Source organism: Vulpes vulpes, chromosome 5, assembly GCF_048418805.1.
Source record: "Vulpes vulpes isolate BD-2025 chromosome 5, VulVul3, whole genome shotgun sequence".
Classification (NCBI taxonomy): Eukaryota; Metazoa; Chordata; class Mammalia; order Carnivora; family Canidae; genus Vulpes; species Vulpes vulpes.
Window position 1 is genome coordinate 65,900,662 of NC_132784.1, and position 14,391 is coordinate 65,915,052.

General features: G+C 37.6%; 1 protein-coding gene across 3 annotated transcripts in view; it reads left to right on the top strand.

Moving 5' to 3' along the window:
- The window catches only part of TOP6BL (TOP6B like initiator of meiotic double strand breaks), a 106,470-nt gene that overhangs the window by 10,849 nt on the left and 81,230 nt on the right, over nt 1-14,391 (top strand). For all 3 annotated transcript variants that reach the window (XM_072758491.1, XM_072758492.1, XM_072758490.1), the window contains one exon: nt 2,677-2,730. In XM_072758491.1, the coding sequence (XP_072614592.1) occupies nt 2,677-2,730 (54 nt within the window). The remainder of the gene's footprint in view (nt 1-2,676; nt 2,731-14,391) is intronic.

Consider the following 14,391-nt stretch of genomic DNA (forward strand, 5'->3'; position numbering starts at 1 on the left):
ACACCCACAAATATTATTATTTGAATGATCCATTAAGAGAAACTGAGAAGTCACTATATAGTTTTTCCATCAATAATTGTTGAAGTCGGGATCCCTGGGTGGCACAGCAGTTTGGCGCCTGCCTTTGGCCCAGGGCGCGATCCTGGAGACCTGGGATTGAATCCCACGTTGGGCTCCCGGTGCATGGAGCCTGCTTCTCCCTCTGCCTGTGTCTCTGCTTCTCTCTCTCTCTCTGTGACTATCATAAATAAATAAAAAATTAAGAAAAAAATAATTGTTGAAGTCTTTAAATATATTATTTATTGCAGTGTTTTTCAAAGTGTGCTACGGTCAGTTTATGAGTTATGAGGAAGGAATTATGTAGTCATCTAAATTTGGGAAATTCTGGTTAAAATCAAATGAGGGCTGAGCATTAGACTCTTGATTTCAGTTCAGGTGGTGATCTCAGGTTGTGTGAGATTGAGCCCTGTGTTGGACTCTGCACTGGGTGTGGAACCTGCTTAAGATTCTCTCTCTGCTGCTGCCAACTCCCCCACTTCTCTGTCTCAAAAAATAATCAGATGAGTTTCATTATATGTTCTCAGAACCTTAGCTATGCCAGTGTAGACTGAATCTTCAAAAATGGACTATAGTATACAGCATTTCCCAAACATATTAGATCTTGTAGCTCTTTTTAAAAATATATCATCTTCTCTTCAGAAAGAATTTTGGGGAATGCTGTTGCTTTAAAAATATGTGCTTTACAAATAAGCCTCTACTGTTATCTTTGCATTTGAAGGATAGCACTTTAGTACAGAAACATTAGAAAGAGAGTTGAGAATTAGGGACTAAAAGGGGTGTGGAGCAGGCAGGATAATTGTTCTCTGAGTATATTCACCAAAAGTGACCCACTTTCAACAATTGTTGATATGGTCCTTGTTAAAATTTAAAAAGGATGTTTGAAGAAACAGTGTGACATATGCAATTGAGAAACATCATAAACACACTGTGAGATGTATAGGTTGTATTTTTTTTTATTATTGTTCATCTCCTCACTAATCACTAGGGCGGGCCTGCCACTCCACCTGCCATCTCTGTCCCAGTGACCCACTCTCCTTAAGTTAGAACCAGTGTATGCCTGTGAGGAATGTTAAGAAAAAAGAGATGATTGTCTTTTTTTTTTTTTAGATTTATTTATTTATTTGAGAGCAACAGAGAGCACAGAGGCAGAGGGAGAAACAGGTTCCCTGCAAAGTAGGGAGCCCCGTGGGGGGCTCAATCCCAGGACCCCAGGACCATGACCGGAGCTGAAGGCAGACACTTAACTGGCTGAGCCACCCAGTTGCCCCGAGATGATTGTCTTTTATTGAATGTTCTGTGCTACTTGGGCTCAGGCCTTTTGAAATACCATTTGTCTAGAATCATTCAAAATCTGGAAACCTAAAGCACTGCTCTAATAGCATTTTAGTAGAACTTTTTGTGATGATAGAAATGTTCTATATTTGTGCTGTTTGGTACAGTAACCATTAGCCACACTTGGCTAATGACCACTTGAAATATGGCTAGTGTGACTGAGGAATCTTATTTTTAATTTAAGTTAGCTAAGTTTAAATTTAAATAGCCACATATATCTAATGGTTATTGTATTTGGAGAGCACACTTTTAGATAATGGTGTTGCCTCTCACTGTAGTTCAGTTATTCTCAACCTTTTCTCCCTGCCTGAAGAATACACATTTCTGGAGGGATATACACATTTTCATTGGTTCCTGTGGCACTTATTCTTAGATTCTTAACTGTGGGTTAACCCTGTGGGGGAGAGATGTTCAATTTAGTAAGTCTCCAGGTGGTTCTGATCTTTTTTCCCTCTTAGGTCCCTACTTCCTTCCTCACCCTCTTACCCTGGAGAATCATTGCTTTAGGGCCACCTGGCTGGCTCAGTCAGTTGAGCATGTGACTCTTGATCTCAGGATTGTGAGTTTGAACCCCACATTGGTGGTAGAGTTTACTTAAAAAAAAAAAAACAATTAAGGGGCACCTGGGCGGCTCAGTGGTTGAGCATCTGCCTTTGGCTTAGGTCGTGATCCCGGGGTCCTGGGATCAAGTCCCACATGGGGCTCTCTGGGGAGAGCCTACTTCTCCCTCTGCCTGTGTCTCTGCCTCTCTCTCTCTCTCTCTGCCTCTCATGAACAAATGAATAGAAAAATCTTAAAAAAAAAAAAAAAGACTGTTGCTTTTAGTGTTCTGATATTCAGACTTCTAACTCTAGGTGTGGAAAATTCTTACCTGATAGTCTTAATATTTTCTGTTAGAGAGTAAATTGTTTAAAAGGGCCAAAATTTTTAATTGACTCTTATACTGGAATATGGGTTACTGACAAGTTTTCTGATTACAGACTACAGTTTGCAGTCTTCATATAATCCCTTTCTCTCAGGAGTAGTACTACCTAAAGAAGCAGTCGTGGTATTGGATATAGGTGAAAAGACTTGCCATTTAGTTCTCATCTCTAAGAAGTTATTCTGCTCCCTGAGAGTCATTGTAGCCTCATAATGCTTCTTTGGTGCCTCCATTTTCAGTAAACTCATTACAGAGTGGTTACCTTTTAATGTTCTGTATCTATAAACAGTGTTTTTAGGCTCCCATTGGGTTCTTTAGATAAAATCTGTTTGTGATATTTCTTTGTATTCTCTTTCTTACAGTTGCTTCTGCAGGAAGCATTTATGATGGTTTGGTTCTCAGGAAGTTCCTAAAAGGTAAATAAAGAATTACTTTACTTTCACAAGATTAAATCTTTTCCTGGCAGTGAATTTGGTATTTTCTGAAACAGACTAACTGAAAGATAGCATTGTCAGATATAGCAAATAAAAATACAGGATGCCCACTTAAATTTTAATTTCAGATAAACGATGAGTAATTTTGTAGTGTAAGTATGTTCCATACAATATTTTATCCTGTATTTTATCTGGCAATCCTACTGAAAGATGATCTATAAAATACAGATCTATAAAACATAGCCTCTTTGAATACTCTGTATACAACCTCAGGCAAAATTGTCACGTATATAAAATGAAATTTTTGGTAAAGTATTTGTTTCTATCTACCTCAAAGAAATAATGTGTGAAGGAGGCCTTTATAAATTGTTTTGTTGAATATTAATACTGTACTCCATACGCCAAAGTTGGTATGGTTTAGGTGACCTTGGTTTTAGTTCTTTCCTTTGATTTGAGAATAATCCTAAAGGACATACACATATTTAAGGAGATCAAAATGATCTGGGAACTTGTGCTTTTAAACTTATCTTCTGTAGTTGTGTGGTTTGTAGAGTATCCAATGGGCCTGTCTTTTCCTAATGCGTAATTTACAAATTTCACTAAATAATTTTTAAAAGAAACCTCCAGTTAAATTTGGAACATAGATTGTGGTTTTTTCTTTTTTTTAGATTGTGATGTTTTATCTTTATGTTTGTCATTACTTTAAAAAATGTGCTATGTGTAAAATATGGAAACAATAAAAAACTACATCAGAGCAGTGTAATGTTATAAATGTTTATGAAATATATTACCATTGGACTATTTATTTATTTTACCATTGGACTTTTAAAAAGATGGCAGTGTTTCTTGGTGCTTTCTAAAATGCAGTCAATTAAAAATTTTACTTAGATCCACATTCCCAGTAACTCAATTACTACATAAAAGTACCTTCCTCTATCTTGGTGATATCAAAGAAGAAGAAGAAACTATATTTACAATTCACAACATGTCTAAAGACATAAACATATAGGAAATAATTTTCCCTTTTGGAACTTCTTTTTTGAAGTAATTTTAATTTTTAATTATTATTTGTTAAAGTTTTTATTTAGGTTCCAGTTAACATACAGTGTAATATTAGTTTCAGGTGTACAATTTAGTGATTTAGCACTTACATATAACTCTCAGTGCTCATCACACTAAGTGCACTTCTTAAGCCTCATCACCTTTTTTACTTATTCTCCCTCCCACCTCCACCTCTCCTCTAGTAACCATCAGTTTGTTCTCTTCTTGTTCTCTTCATTCTGTTTCTTGGTTTGCTTCTCTCTCTCTTTTCCCCTGTGTTCATTTGTTTTACTTCTTAAATTCCACATATGAGTGAAATCATAGGTATTTGTTCTTCTCTGACTTACTTTGCTTAGCATAATACACTCTATCTCCATCCACATCATTGTAAATGGCAAGATTTCATTCCTTTTTATGACTAATATTCCATTGTGTATATATTATATTATGTAATATTATATATCACGTGTATATTATAGATATTTCACATCTTTTTTTTTTTTTCACATCTTTTTTTTTAAAGATTTTTTTAAAGATTTTATTTATCTACTCATGAGACACAGACAGAGAGAGAGGCAGAGACACAGGCAGAGCGAGAAGCAGGCTCCACGCAAGGAGCCCAATGTGGGACTCGATCCCAGAACCCCAGGATCACCCCCCGGGCCGAAGGCAGGCGCTAAACCGCTGAGCCACCCAGGTGCCCTATATTTCACATCTTTATACATTCATCAGTTAGTGGACATCTGGGCTGTTTCCATAATTTGGCTGATGTAGACAATGCTGCTATAAACATTTGGGTGCGTATATTCCTTTGAATTAGTATTTTTGTATATTTTGGGTAAATACCCAGTAGTGCAGTGGCTGGATCATAGGGTAGCTCTATTTTTAACTTTTTGAAGAACCTTCATACTGTTTTCCAGAATGGCTGTACCTGTATGCTGAAGTAATTTTTAGTTTAAGCATGGGGATTTAAAAGTGTTTGCTTGCCAAACTAAGGGTTATCAGGCATATTTTCCTTAGCCTTTGGAATTGTTTTGGCCCTCTGAATCTACTTTCCAGTAGTCTGTATCCTAGATTCTTTTTTTTTTTTAAGATTTTATTTATTCATTTGACAGAGAGCGAGCGAGCACAAGCAGGAGGATTGGCAGGCAGAGGAAGAGGGAGAAGCAGGCTCCCCGCTGAGCAGGGATTCCCCCCCCCCCCCCACTCACACACATGTGGGGCTGGATCCCAGGACTCTGGGACCACCTGAGCCAAAGGCAGATATTTAACCAACTGAACCATTGACATGTCTCCCAACTCTTTAGATTCTTCTTGGTGTGTATACATTGAAAGCAGGAATTGTGGAGGAAAACTAATAGCTCCATAATAGATATTCTGTGGGAGCTTGGGTAGAATGTTCTCCCTGTGGTAATCATTGTAATGTTGCTTTATTGAGCATTAACTATACATTGAGCCTTGTGCTTGACATGGAGGGGTTACAGAGGTGATCATGACAGATTTGGTTTCTCCCCTTATGCCCATACTTAAGATAACTTTTTTTTTTTTTTAAGATTTTACTGATTTATTCATGAAAGAGAGAGGGGCAGAGACACAGACAGAGGGAGAAGCAGGCTCCTTGCATGAAGCCTGATGCAGGACTCAATCCCCACACCAGGATCACGCCCTGAGCCAAAGGACGCTCAACCACTGAGCCACCCAGGGGTCTCCATACTTAAGATATCTTAATTATTTAATTCTGCTACCTGCTAAAGCCTGTTTAAAATATAGGGAGAAAAAAAATAAAATAAAATATAGGGAGAATCAGCTTATTGTCCTGGAGAGTTTGTTCTGTTTCTAAGACTTTTGGGTAACATGAATCCAGCTTTAAGAATCATGAGTTGACTGCCTCAAATCCATCTAATCTATTTTTTAAAAGATTTTATTTATTTATTTGAGACAGAGCACAAGAGAGCACAAACCTGGGGGAGGGGTAGTCAGAGGAAGAGGGAGAAGCAAACTCCCCACCAAGCAGGGAGCTCAACATAGGGCTCGATCCCAGGACCCTGGGATCATGACCCGAACCGAAGGCAGTCGCCTAACTGAGCCACTCAGGTGCCCCCATCTAATCTATTTATCAATCTTTAGTTCTCTGCTTTTTTGAATTCTGTCCTTTGGATGATGCGAAGAATGGAAAGATCATTCCTCACGCCACTTCTCTAGTTAATATGTGTGAAAGTGGTTTGAAAGGAGTGAAAATCCATATAAATAACAGGGAGTATATTATTATTAGCGCCAGGGAGGAGATAGGAATATTTCTTGCAACATAACTTACCATGCCTGTACAATTAGTGATCAGATTGTAGAAAACACTATTTCTTCAATTTTATAAAGGATTTTATTTATTCATTCATGAGAGACACAGAGAGAAAGAGAGGCAGAGACACAGGAGAGGGAGAAGCGGGCTCCATGCAGGGAGCCCGAAGTGGGACTAGATCCTGTCTCCAGGATCACACCTTGGGCTGAAGGCAGCGCTAAATGGCTGAGCCACCCAGGCTGCCCTATTTCTTCAATTAATATTTGTGAAAGTGCTTTGACAAAAGTGAAAAACTATGCAAGTACAAGGAAGTGGTTTTATTATCACTGTCAATACCTGGAGAGAAGGTATTGAGTTGAATTTAGATTATGGAATAACCCCCTGTTTATTATGCTAATACAAACTTTAGACAATTTGTGTCCTGGTAAGTTAGTTTTAACTTTAATTATTTTAAAAGCTTGCAGCAATTTTAAACTATTTATTTAATCTGTTTTAATGTCCTTGTGATAAAGTGCAGGTGGTTAACTTTTTGTACAAAGAGGAATTACTGCATATCAAGTACACAATTAAAATTGAGTCATCTGGGCAGCCCTGGTGGCTTAGTGGTTTAGCGCCGCCTTTGGCCCAGGGTGTGATTCTGGAGACCTGGGATTGAGTCCCACATTGGGCTCCCTGCTTGGAGCCTGCTTCTCCCTCTGCCTGTGTCTCTGCCTCTCTCTCTGTCTCTCATGAATAAAAAAATAAAATATTTTTTAAAAAATTGAGTCATTTGCTCATGGTCAGTCATATTTAGTAGCCAACTTCAGCCTGTTTTCTCTCCAGGCGTTTGTTTGTTTGTTTGTTTATTTATTTATATTTTATTTATTTATTCATGAGAGACAGGGAAAGAGGCAGAGACATAGGAGGAGGGAGAAGCAGGCTCCTGGGAGCCTGATGCAGGACTCAATCCCTGCCCTGGAGGATCACGCCCTGAGCTGAAGGCCGCTCAGCTGCTGAGCCACTGAGACATCCCTCTCCAGGCTTATAGTACTAACCTTCAGTCAATAATATTACTTATTTTTACTAATCAGTAATAAAAATAACTCAGTGAAATTCACAAAGGAAATTGTCCAAGTTTAAGATTTAAATCCCTTAGCAACCTGGTTTATGCACCATTAATTATGCCTTTATTACTATGGTTATTTATTTAGCATTCCTATAACATTATTAACAAACTGCTTTAAATTGGTCTGTTTGCAAATCTTTACACTGTTTAATTAGCTTCATTAGGAAGTCTCTGGTGGCTGATTCATTAACCATTGGATTTCCAGGTGTTAAAAATATACTTATTTTTACAAAATTAATAGTATGCCTCTGAATTTACTTTAACTATGTTCTCTTTATTGCTTGGTTTATGTCTCTCCCTGCCTAAAATAAGATCTGACCCCTCTTTGGGGGTACTATGCTGTTGTATAGCCATCCAGCTTCAGTTTTCTTTACTCTTCAGTCTCTTCTATCAGGATCCTATCAAGGTACGTTTTCTCTGGATCTGGAATACTTCAGATCAATTTGTATACAAACAGGCTCTTATTTCTGGGTGTTTTATTTATGTTGGATTAATAAATAGTGACCAATATTTTACTCCCTCTCTAATTGTTTATGTTCTCTTTTTGCTCACTTTTTTCTCTGGTTCCTAACTATTCATACTTTTGTCCTTTGTCCAGAAAACCTTTAATTGAACATCTGCTTTGAAACAGGAAGTCATAGGGAGAGATAGCTCTGAAAATAAAATATAATGTGATAAATGCTGTATGAAGATATGCATATTCAGGGTGCTTCTTTGGTAGCCCAGAGGATATTCCTTAAAGTTCAGTCACCAATATGCCTTTCATCCCTTCATTATTCTGTATTATAATACTATATTTACTTCAGATAGCTTTTCTACTTTTAAAGTTTTAGTATTTTGTGCTGATGAGACTTAAGTTTTTTCTTCTCTATCACTAACATGTTTCCAGGTTTGACTATCAATTAGACTATTCCATTTGAAGGTTCCTTTGAAATCTATGTGCTGGGGACGCCTGGGTGGCTTGGTGGTTGGGCTTCTGCCTTCGGCTCAAGGCATGATCCTGGAGGTCCTGCATCAGGCTCCCTGCATGGAGCCTGAGCCTGCTTCTCCCTCTGCCTGTGTCTCTGCCTCTCTCTCTCTCTCTCTCTCTCTCTCTCATGAATAAATAAATAAAATCTTAAAAAAAGAAATATATGTGTAACATATCTAAAATGGGTTTCATTTTCTTGCAGCTAACTTGCTCTGTAATTTCTCCAATTCTTTCAATGATACTAACATTCATAATTTTCAAGGCTTATAAATTTTGAGGGTTTTTTTAGGATCCTCTTTTTTCTTTTTTCCATTATCTAATCTTATTTAATTTTTGTTAATTCTTCTTTTAGTGTTTATAATTATTATTTGTTCAGCTATATATTAATTTAAACATATATTTAAGTTCCTGCTTTGATGACTCTCAATTGCTTATTAGGATAAGACACCCCCCCGCAGCCCGGGTGGCTCAGCAGTGTAGCGCCACCTTCAGCCCAGGGCCTGATCCTGGAGACCTGGGATTGAGTCCCACATCGGGCTCCCTGCGTGGAGCCTGCTTTTCCCTCTGCCTGTGTCTCTGCCTGTCTCTCTCTGTGTCTCTCATGAATAAATAAATTAAATCTTTTTTTTTAATAGTAAGCCACTGGTTATTTTTAATTTATTTTTATTTATTTATTTATGATAGTCACACAGAGAGAGATGAGAGAGAGGCAGAGACACAGGCAGAGGGAGAAGCAGGCTCCATGCACCAGGAGCCTGACGTGGGACTCGATCCTGGGTCTCCAGGATCGCGCCCTGGGCCAAAGGCAGGCGCTAAACCGCTGCGCCACCCAGGGATCCCAATAAAATCTTTTTTTTTTTTTTAAAAAAAAGGTTAAGACATCTCAGACCAGATATGAGGTCTTCTGTCAATTAGAATAACTTCTGTACTTTGAAGGATGATGCCCATTAAGATAGATAAATTCTTACATGTTTAAAAATTCTCATTTGTTCCTATTAATATATGTACTATTATTCTTCATGATATGCTTATCCATTTATTAAAAAATTAATTTTATATGCATATATATAAACATATATATCTATTTATCCATTTATAATAGAACTACTTCTATTTTAAATACCTATTATAAATACCTGAAGTGTGATGGTTTTAGTTTGTCCATCTTGCCTGGATCTAGATGCTAGTTCTTACCATCCTTACTCTAGTGAGCAAAAGAAGAAAAAAAAAGGTAGAAGAGAGTGGTAAGATGGGGGAATATGAAAAAGGCTATATTTATAGGTCCCTATTTTGCTGTTTCTTTCTTGTTTCTTCCGTTCATATTATTTTGATTTCTTTTTCTTTTTATCTTTTATTCTCTTTTTATCTCTTCCTTATTCCCATGTTTATTGACATAATTTAACACTTTTGTAAGATATAGTTTGGCCAATCACATTCAGATGTATTTCCCAGGTCAGAAAATTTACAGCCTTTTATTTTTCCTCTTCAAAAGACTAGATAAGAATAACAGCCTTTGAAAGTAGGGAAGACAGCTGTGCTATTGATGTATGGTTATATGATTATGATAGTCTAGTTTTTGCCTCTTCTCTGTACTCCACCCTTTTGCCATTAGGGAGACTTTACAAAAAAGTTTAGTTTAATTTTGTCCTTTTTGTTAATTTGTGAAAGGAAGTGAGGAGTCATGGTTTTTGTTTGTTAGAGAGATTGATGGGTCCAGTCTTGCTCATCACTGAGTGAGAAATTTGCAATGGTGAACTCTTGGATGTCTGACTAAATACATACTTTCAAATCTGAGATTCTTGTATTCAAAGATTAAATATCTATTATAATTTTATATTTTACAAGATCAGCAACTCTAAGGCTCAGTACTCACCCAACACTTTCTCTCCAGGAGCTCGTTTTTGTAAACATGATTTCATTCATTCTCCAGAAGTAGGTCAAATTTACATGTTACCACAATTTCTTTTTCCAAGATGAGGAAACTGAGCTTTACCTCAGCCTGATATATTAAATTTAGTGGTAAGGGAAGAGTTTGTGGACTCATAGGTCATTGGTTACCCTGTGAGTCCACATTAAATCCAAACTTTTGATATGTTTTAAATAGTCTCTTGCTATGAAATTTGCATAACATGTGGCAAGACTTCAAAAAGAAAAGATTGATTAAACATCAAGAGAAGTTAAAATAAATGAATTTATTGGGATGCTTCACTAGCTCAATCTGTGGAACATGTGACTCTTGATCTTGAGGATGTGAGTATGAGCCCCACACTGGGTGTAGAGATTACTTAAAAAACTAAAATAAGATCTTTAAAAAAATGAATGAAATTTGTCTTCTTTTGCTTCCTTAATATTTCTTTACTTTTTTCCCTGTTAAATGTATCTAATCATACTTCACTATTGAGAATATGTTTAAGATTTGATGTGAGAGGAGACCCCTGAGTGGCTTAGTGGTTGAGAGTCTTCCTTTGGCTCAAGGCCTGATCCTGGAGTCTAGGGATTGAGTCCACATTGGGCTCCCCACGGGGAGCCTACTTCTCCCTCTGCCTATGTCTCTCTCTCTGTCTCTGTCTCTGTCTCTCCTGAATAAATGAATAACATCTTAAAAAGATTTGATGTGAAGGGAAAGGGAATGGAAAGGACATGAATCTTGACATGTTTCTCTTCCTTCTGAGCTTGAGTAGATAGAAGAGGAAGAAAAGGACAGCTTTTTTTTCTTTTTAGATTTATTTATTTATTCATGAAACACACACACAGAGAGAGAGAGGCAGAGACACAGAGGGAGAAGCAGGCTCCCTGTGGGGAGCCTGATGTGGGACTCCATCCCAGGACTCCGGGATCATGCCCTGAGCTGAGGGCAGACGCTCAACCACTGAGCCACCCAGGCATCCCATGGACAGCTCTTCGTATCAGAGATCCTGGGAGTTGGCTCCTACTTCAGGCGAGTGGCTTTTATTCGGTAGTGGGAGCTAGCCTGCATTGTATCTGCTTTGGCTTAAAATCCTTGAACTGTTGTTACCCCTCATTGGGTAATCAACTAGATGCTTAATTGGTCCAGCTCTGGCCTCTTGGGTTACCATATCCTTTTCATCTCCATAGCAGACAATGTTAGCTGCTTATAGCAGTGAATTTGACTGGTATGGGAAGAAGGACATTTTGAATAATGTTTCCGGAGTAGACTTTATGGTTACCCATTTAGCACATTTTATTTTATTTTATTTTATTTTCATTTAGCACATTTTAAAGAGTCATATGACACTATAGATAAAAGTTAACTCAAAATGGATCAAAGAGGGCAGCTCGGGTGATTCAGTGGTTTGGTGCCGTCTTTGGCCCAGGGCCTGATCCTGGAGACCCGGGATCGAGTCCCATGTCGGGCTCCCTGCGTGGAGCCTGCTTCTCCCTTTGCCTGTGTCTCTGCCTCTCTCTCTCTCTCTGTGTCTCTCATGAATAAATAAATAAAATCTTTAAAAAAATGGATCAAAGACCTATATCTAAGAGCTAAAACTATAAAATTCTTATAAGAAAATATAGATGTAAATCTTCATAGATAAGACATTTAAAGCATGAGCAGCCAAAGGAAAAATAAATAAATTGGACTTCATCAATATTAAAAACCTTTGTATTTCAAAGAACATTATCAAAGTGAAGAGACAATTTTGTGACGTGATGGACGTGTTAGCTCAGGCAAAGGTGGTAATCATTTTGGAACATATAAGTATCAGATTTATAGGTTGTACACTATAACTTTACACAATGCTATATATCAATTATACCTCAATAAAACTGGGGAAAAAGGAAAAAAACTTAGAAAAAAACCTATAAAATTGGAGAAAATATTTGCAAATTATGTATCTGATAGGAGTCTAACATCCAGAGTACAAAAACAACTTTTATAACTCAACATTAAAAAGACAACTAATTTTAAAATAGGCAAAGGATCTGAATAGACATTTGTTACGAATTGAATGTATGTGTCCTCCCCAAATTCCTATGTTGAAGCCCTAATCCCCAATACAGGGGTATTTGGAGATGAAGCCTTTGGGAAGTAATTAGGGTTAGACTAGGTCATGAAGGTGGGGCCTTTATGATGGGATTAGTGGTTTTATAAAAAGATGAAGAAAGAAATATCTCTCCAAGTGTACCCTTCCAGGAAAAGTCATGTGAGGAGACAATGAGAAGGCAGCTTTTGCAAGCCATGAAGAGAGCTCTCACCAGGAACTGAATTGCTGGCACCCTGATACCGAACTTTTCAGCCTTCAAAATTGTATGAAGTAAATTTCCATTGCTTAGGCCACCCAGTTTGTGGTATTTTGTTATGGCAGCCTGAGTAGGACAACATTTATCCATGTAAATGGCTAATATTCAACATCATGGTTTTTAGGGAAATGCAAATCAAAACCATAATGAGGTACTACTTGATACCCACTAGTAGTACTGTAATAAAAAAAATATTGGCAAGGATATAGAGAATTGAGTTCCTCATACTTTGATGGTGGTGTAAAATGGTACAGCTACTTTGGAAGTTCCTTGAAAAGTTAGAATTATCTTCACTCAGAAATGTCTAAACAAAATCTAATGCACTAATATTTATGGCAGCATCATTCCTAATAGCCCCAAATTGAAAACAACACAAGTGTCCATCAATTAATATTATTCAGTCAAAAAGAATGAGGTCTTGATATATATTACAACATGGATGAAAATTGGAAATATGCTAAGTGAAAGAAGCTGTATACAGAAGGCTGCACATTCTATGATTCCATTTATATGAAATGTCTGCAATAGGCAACTCCATAGAGGCACATCCAAAGGAGATTAGTGGGAGGATGGAGGAATGGGGAGTTACTATTAATGGATATGAGTTTTCTTCTTGGAGTAATAAAAATGTTTTGGAATTAGATAGTGATGATGGTTGTATAATGTTGTGAATATACGGAAAGGCACTTAAAATAGTGAAATTTATGGTGTGAATTATATTTCAGGTTTAAAATAAATCTGCCCAATGTTAGCAGCACTATCCCACAGTAGTCAAAATATGGAAAGAGCCCAAATGTCCATTGGCTGATGAATGACAAAGGTGTATACACATACGTGCCACACACACACACACACACGAGAGTATTAGCCACCAAAAAGAATGAAATCTTGCTATTTGCAACAAGATGGATGGAACTAGAGTGTATTATGCTAAGTGAAATAAGTTAGAGAAAGACAAACTTTGATTTTACTAATGGAAATTAAGAAACAGAACATGAACATAGGGAAAGGGAAGAAAAAATAAGGTAAAAATAGATGGAGGCAAACCATAAGACACTCTTAACTATAGGGAACAAAGGGTTGCTGGAAGGTAGGTGGATAGGTGGATGGGAGTAAATGAGTGATGGGAATTGAGGAGGGCACTTGTTGGAATGAGCACTGGGTATTATATACAAGTGATGAATCACTAAATTCTGCCCCTGAAACTAATACTACACTATATGTTAACTAGCTTGAATTTATTTATTTATTTTTAATTTTTAAAAAATATTTTATTTATTCATGAGAGAGGGAGAGAGGTAGAGACATAGGCAGAGGGAGAAGCAGGCTCCATGCAGGGACCCAGTGTGGGACTCCAACCCCGGGACTCCAGGTTCACGCCCTGAGCCGAAGGCAGATGCTTAACCACTGAGCGTCTCAGGCATCCCAACTAGCTTGAATTTAAATAAAATCTTGAAAAAAAAAAAAAGAGAAAGAAAGAAGTTGTTACATGGAATTGAAGTTTTTTGAACTCTCATCTTCCCCTTTCCTTCTCTCTTCTTTATATTGCCACCCCTTCTGGCCTCCCTGCCCACAGTTAATTAACCATTTGGCACAGTGTAATCCCCTGCTGCCTTGACTTTCTATCTTTCCTTTCTTATAGTCTTCAAGCTTAGATAATCCCCACTATTTGCTTTATTTATTCTTATTTCCAAGCAGCCAAATGTTGCTAGTACAAATCGTAACAGTGGGAATTTGGTACACTATAAATTTAAGCAGAATTTCTAAATTTATTAGGGTTGTCCAAAAAGTATTCTTTTATTTATTCTTTATTTTTTTTAATGTTTTATTTATTTATTTGAGAGAAAGAGAGAGGCAGAGACACAGGCAGAGGGGGAAGCAGGCTCCATGCAGGGAGCCCGACGTGGGACTCGATCCCAGGTCTCCAGGATCACACCCCAGGCTGCAGGCGGTACCAAACCGCTGTGCCACCAG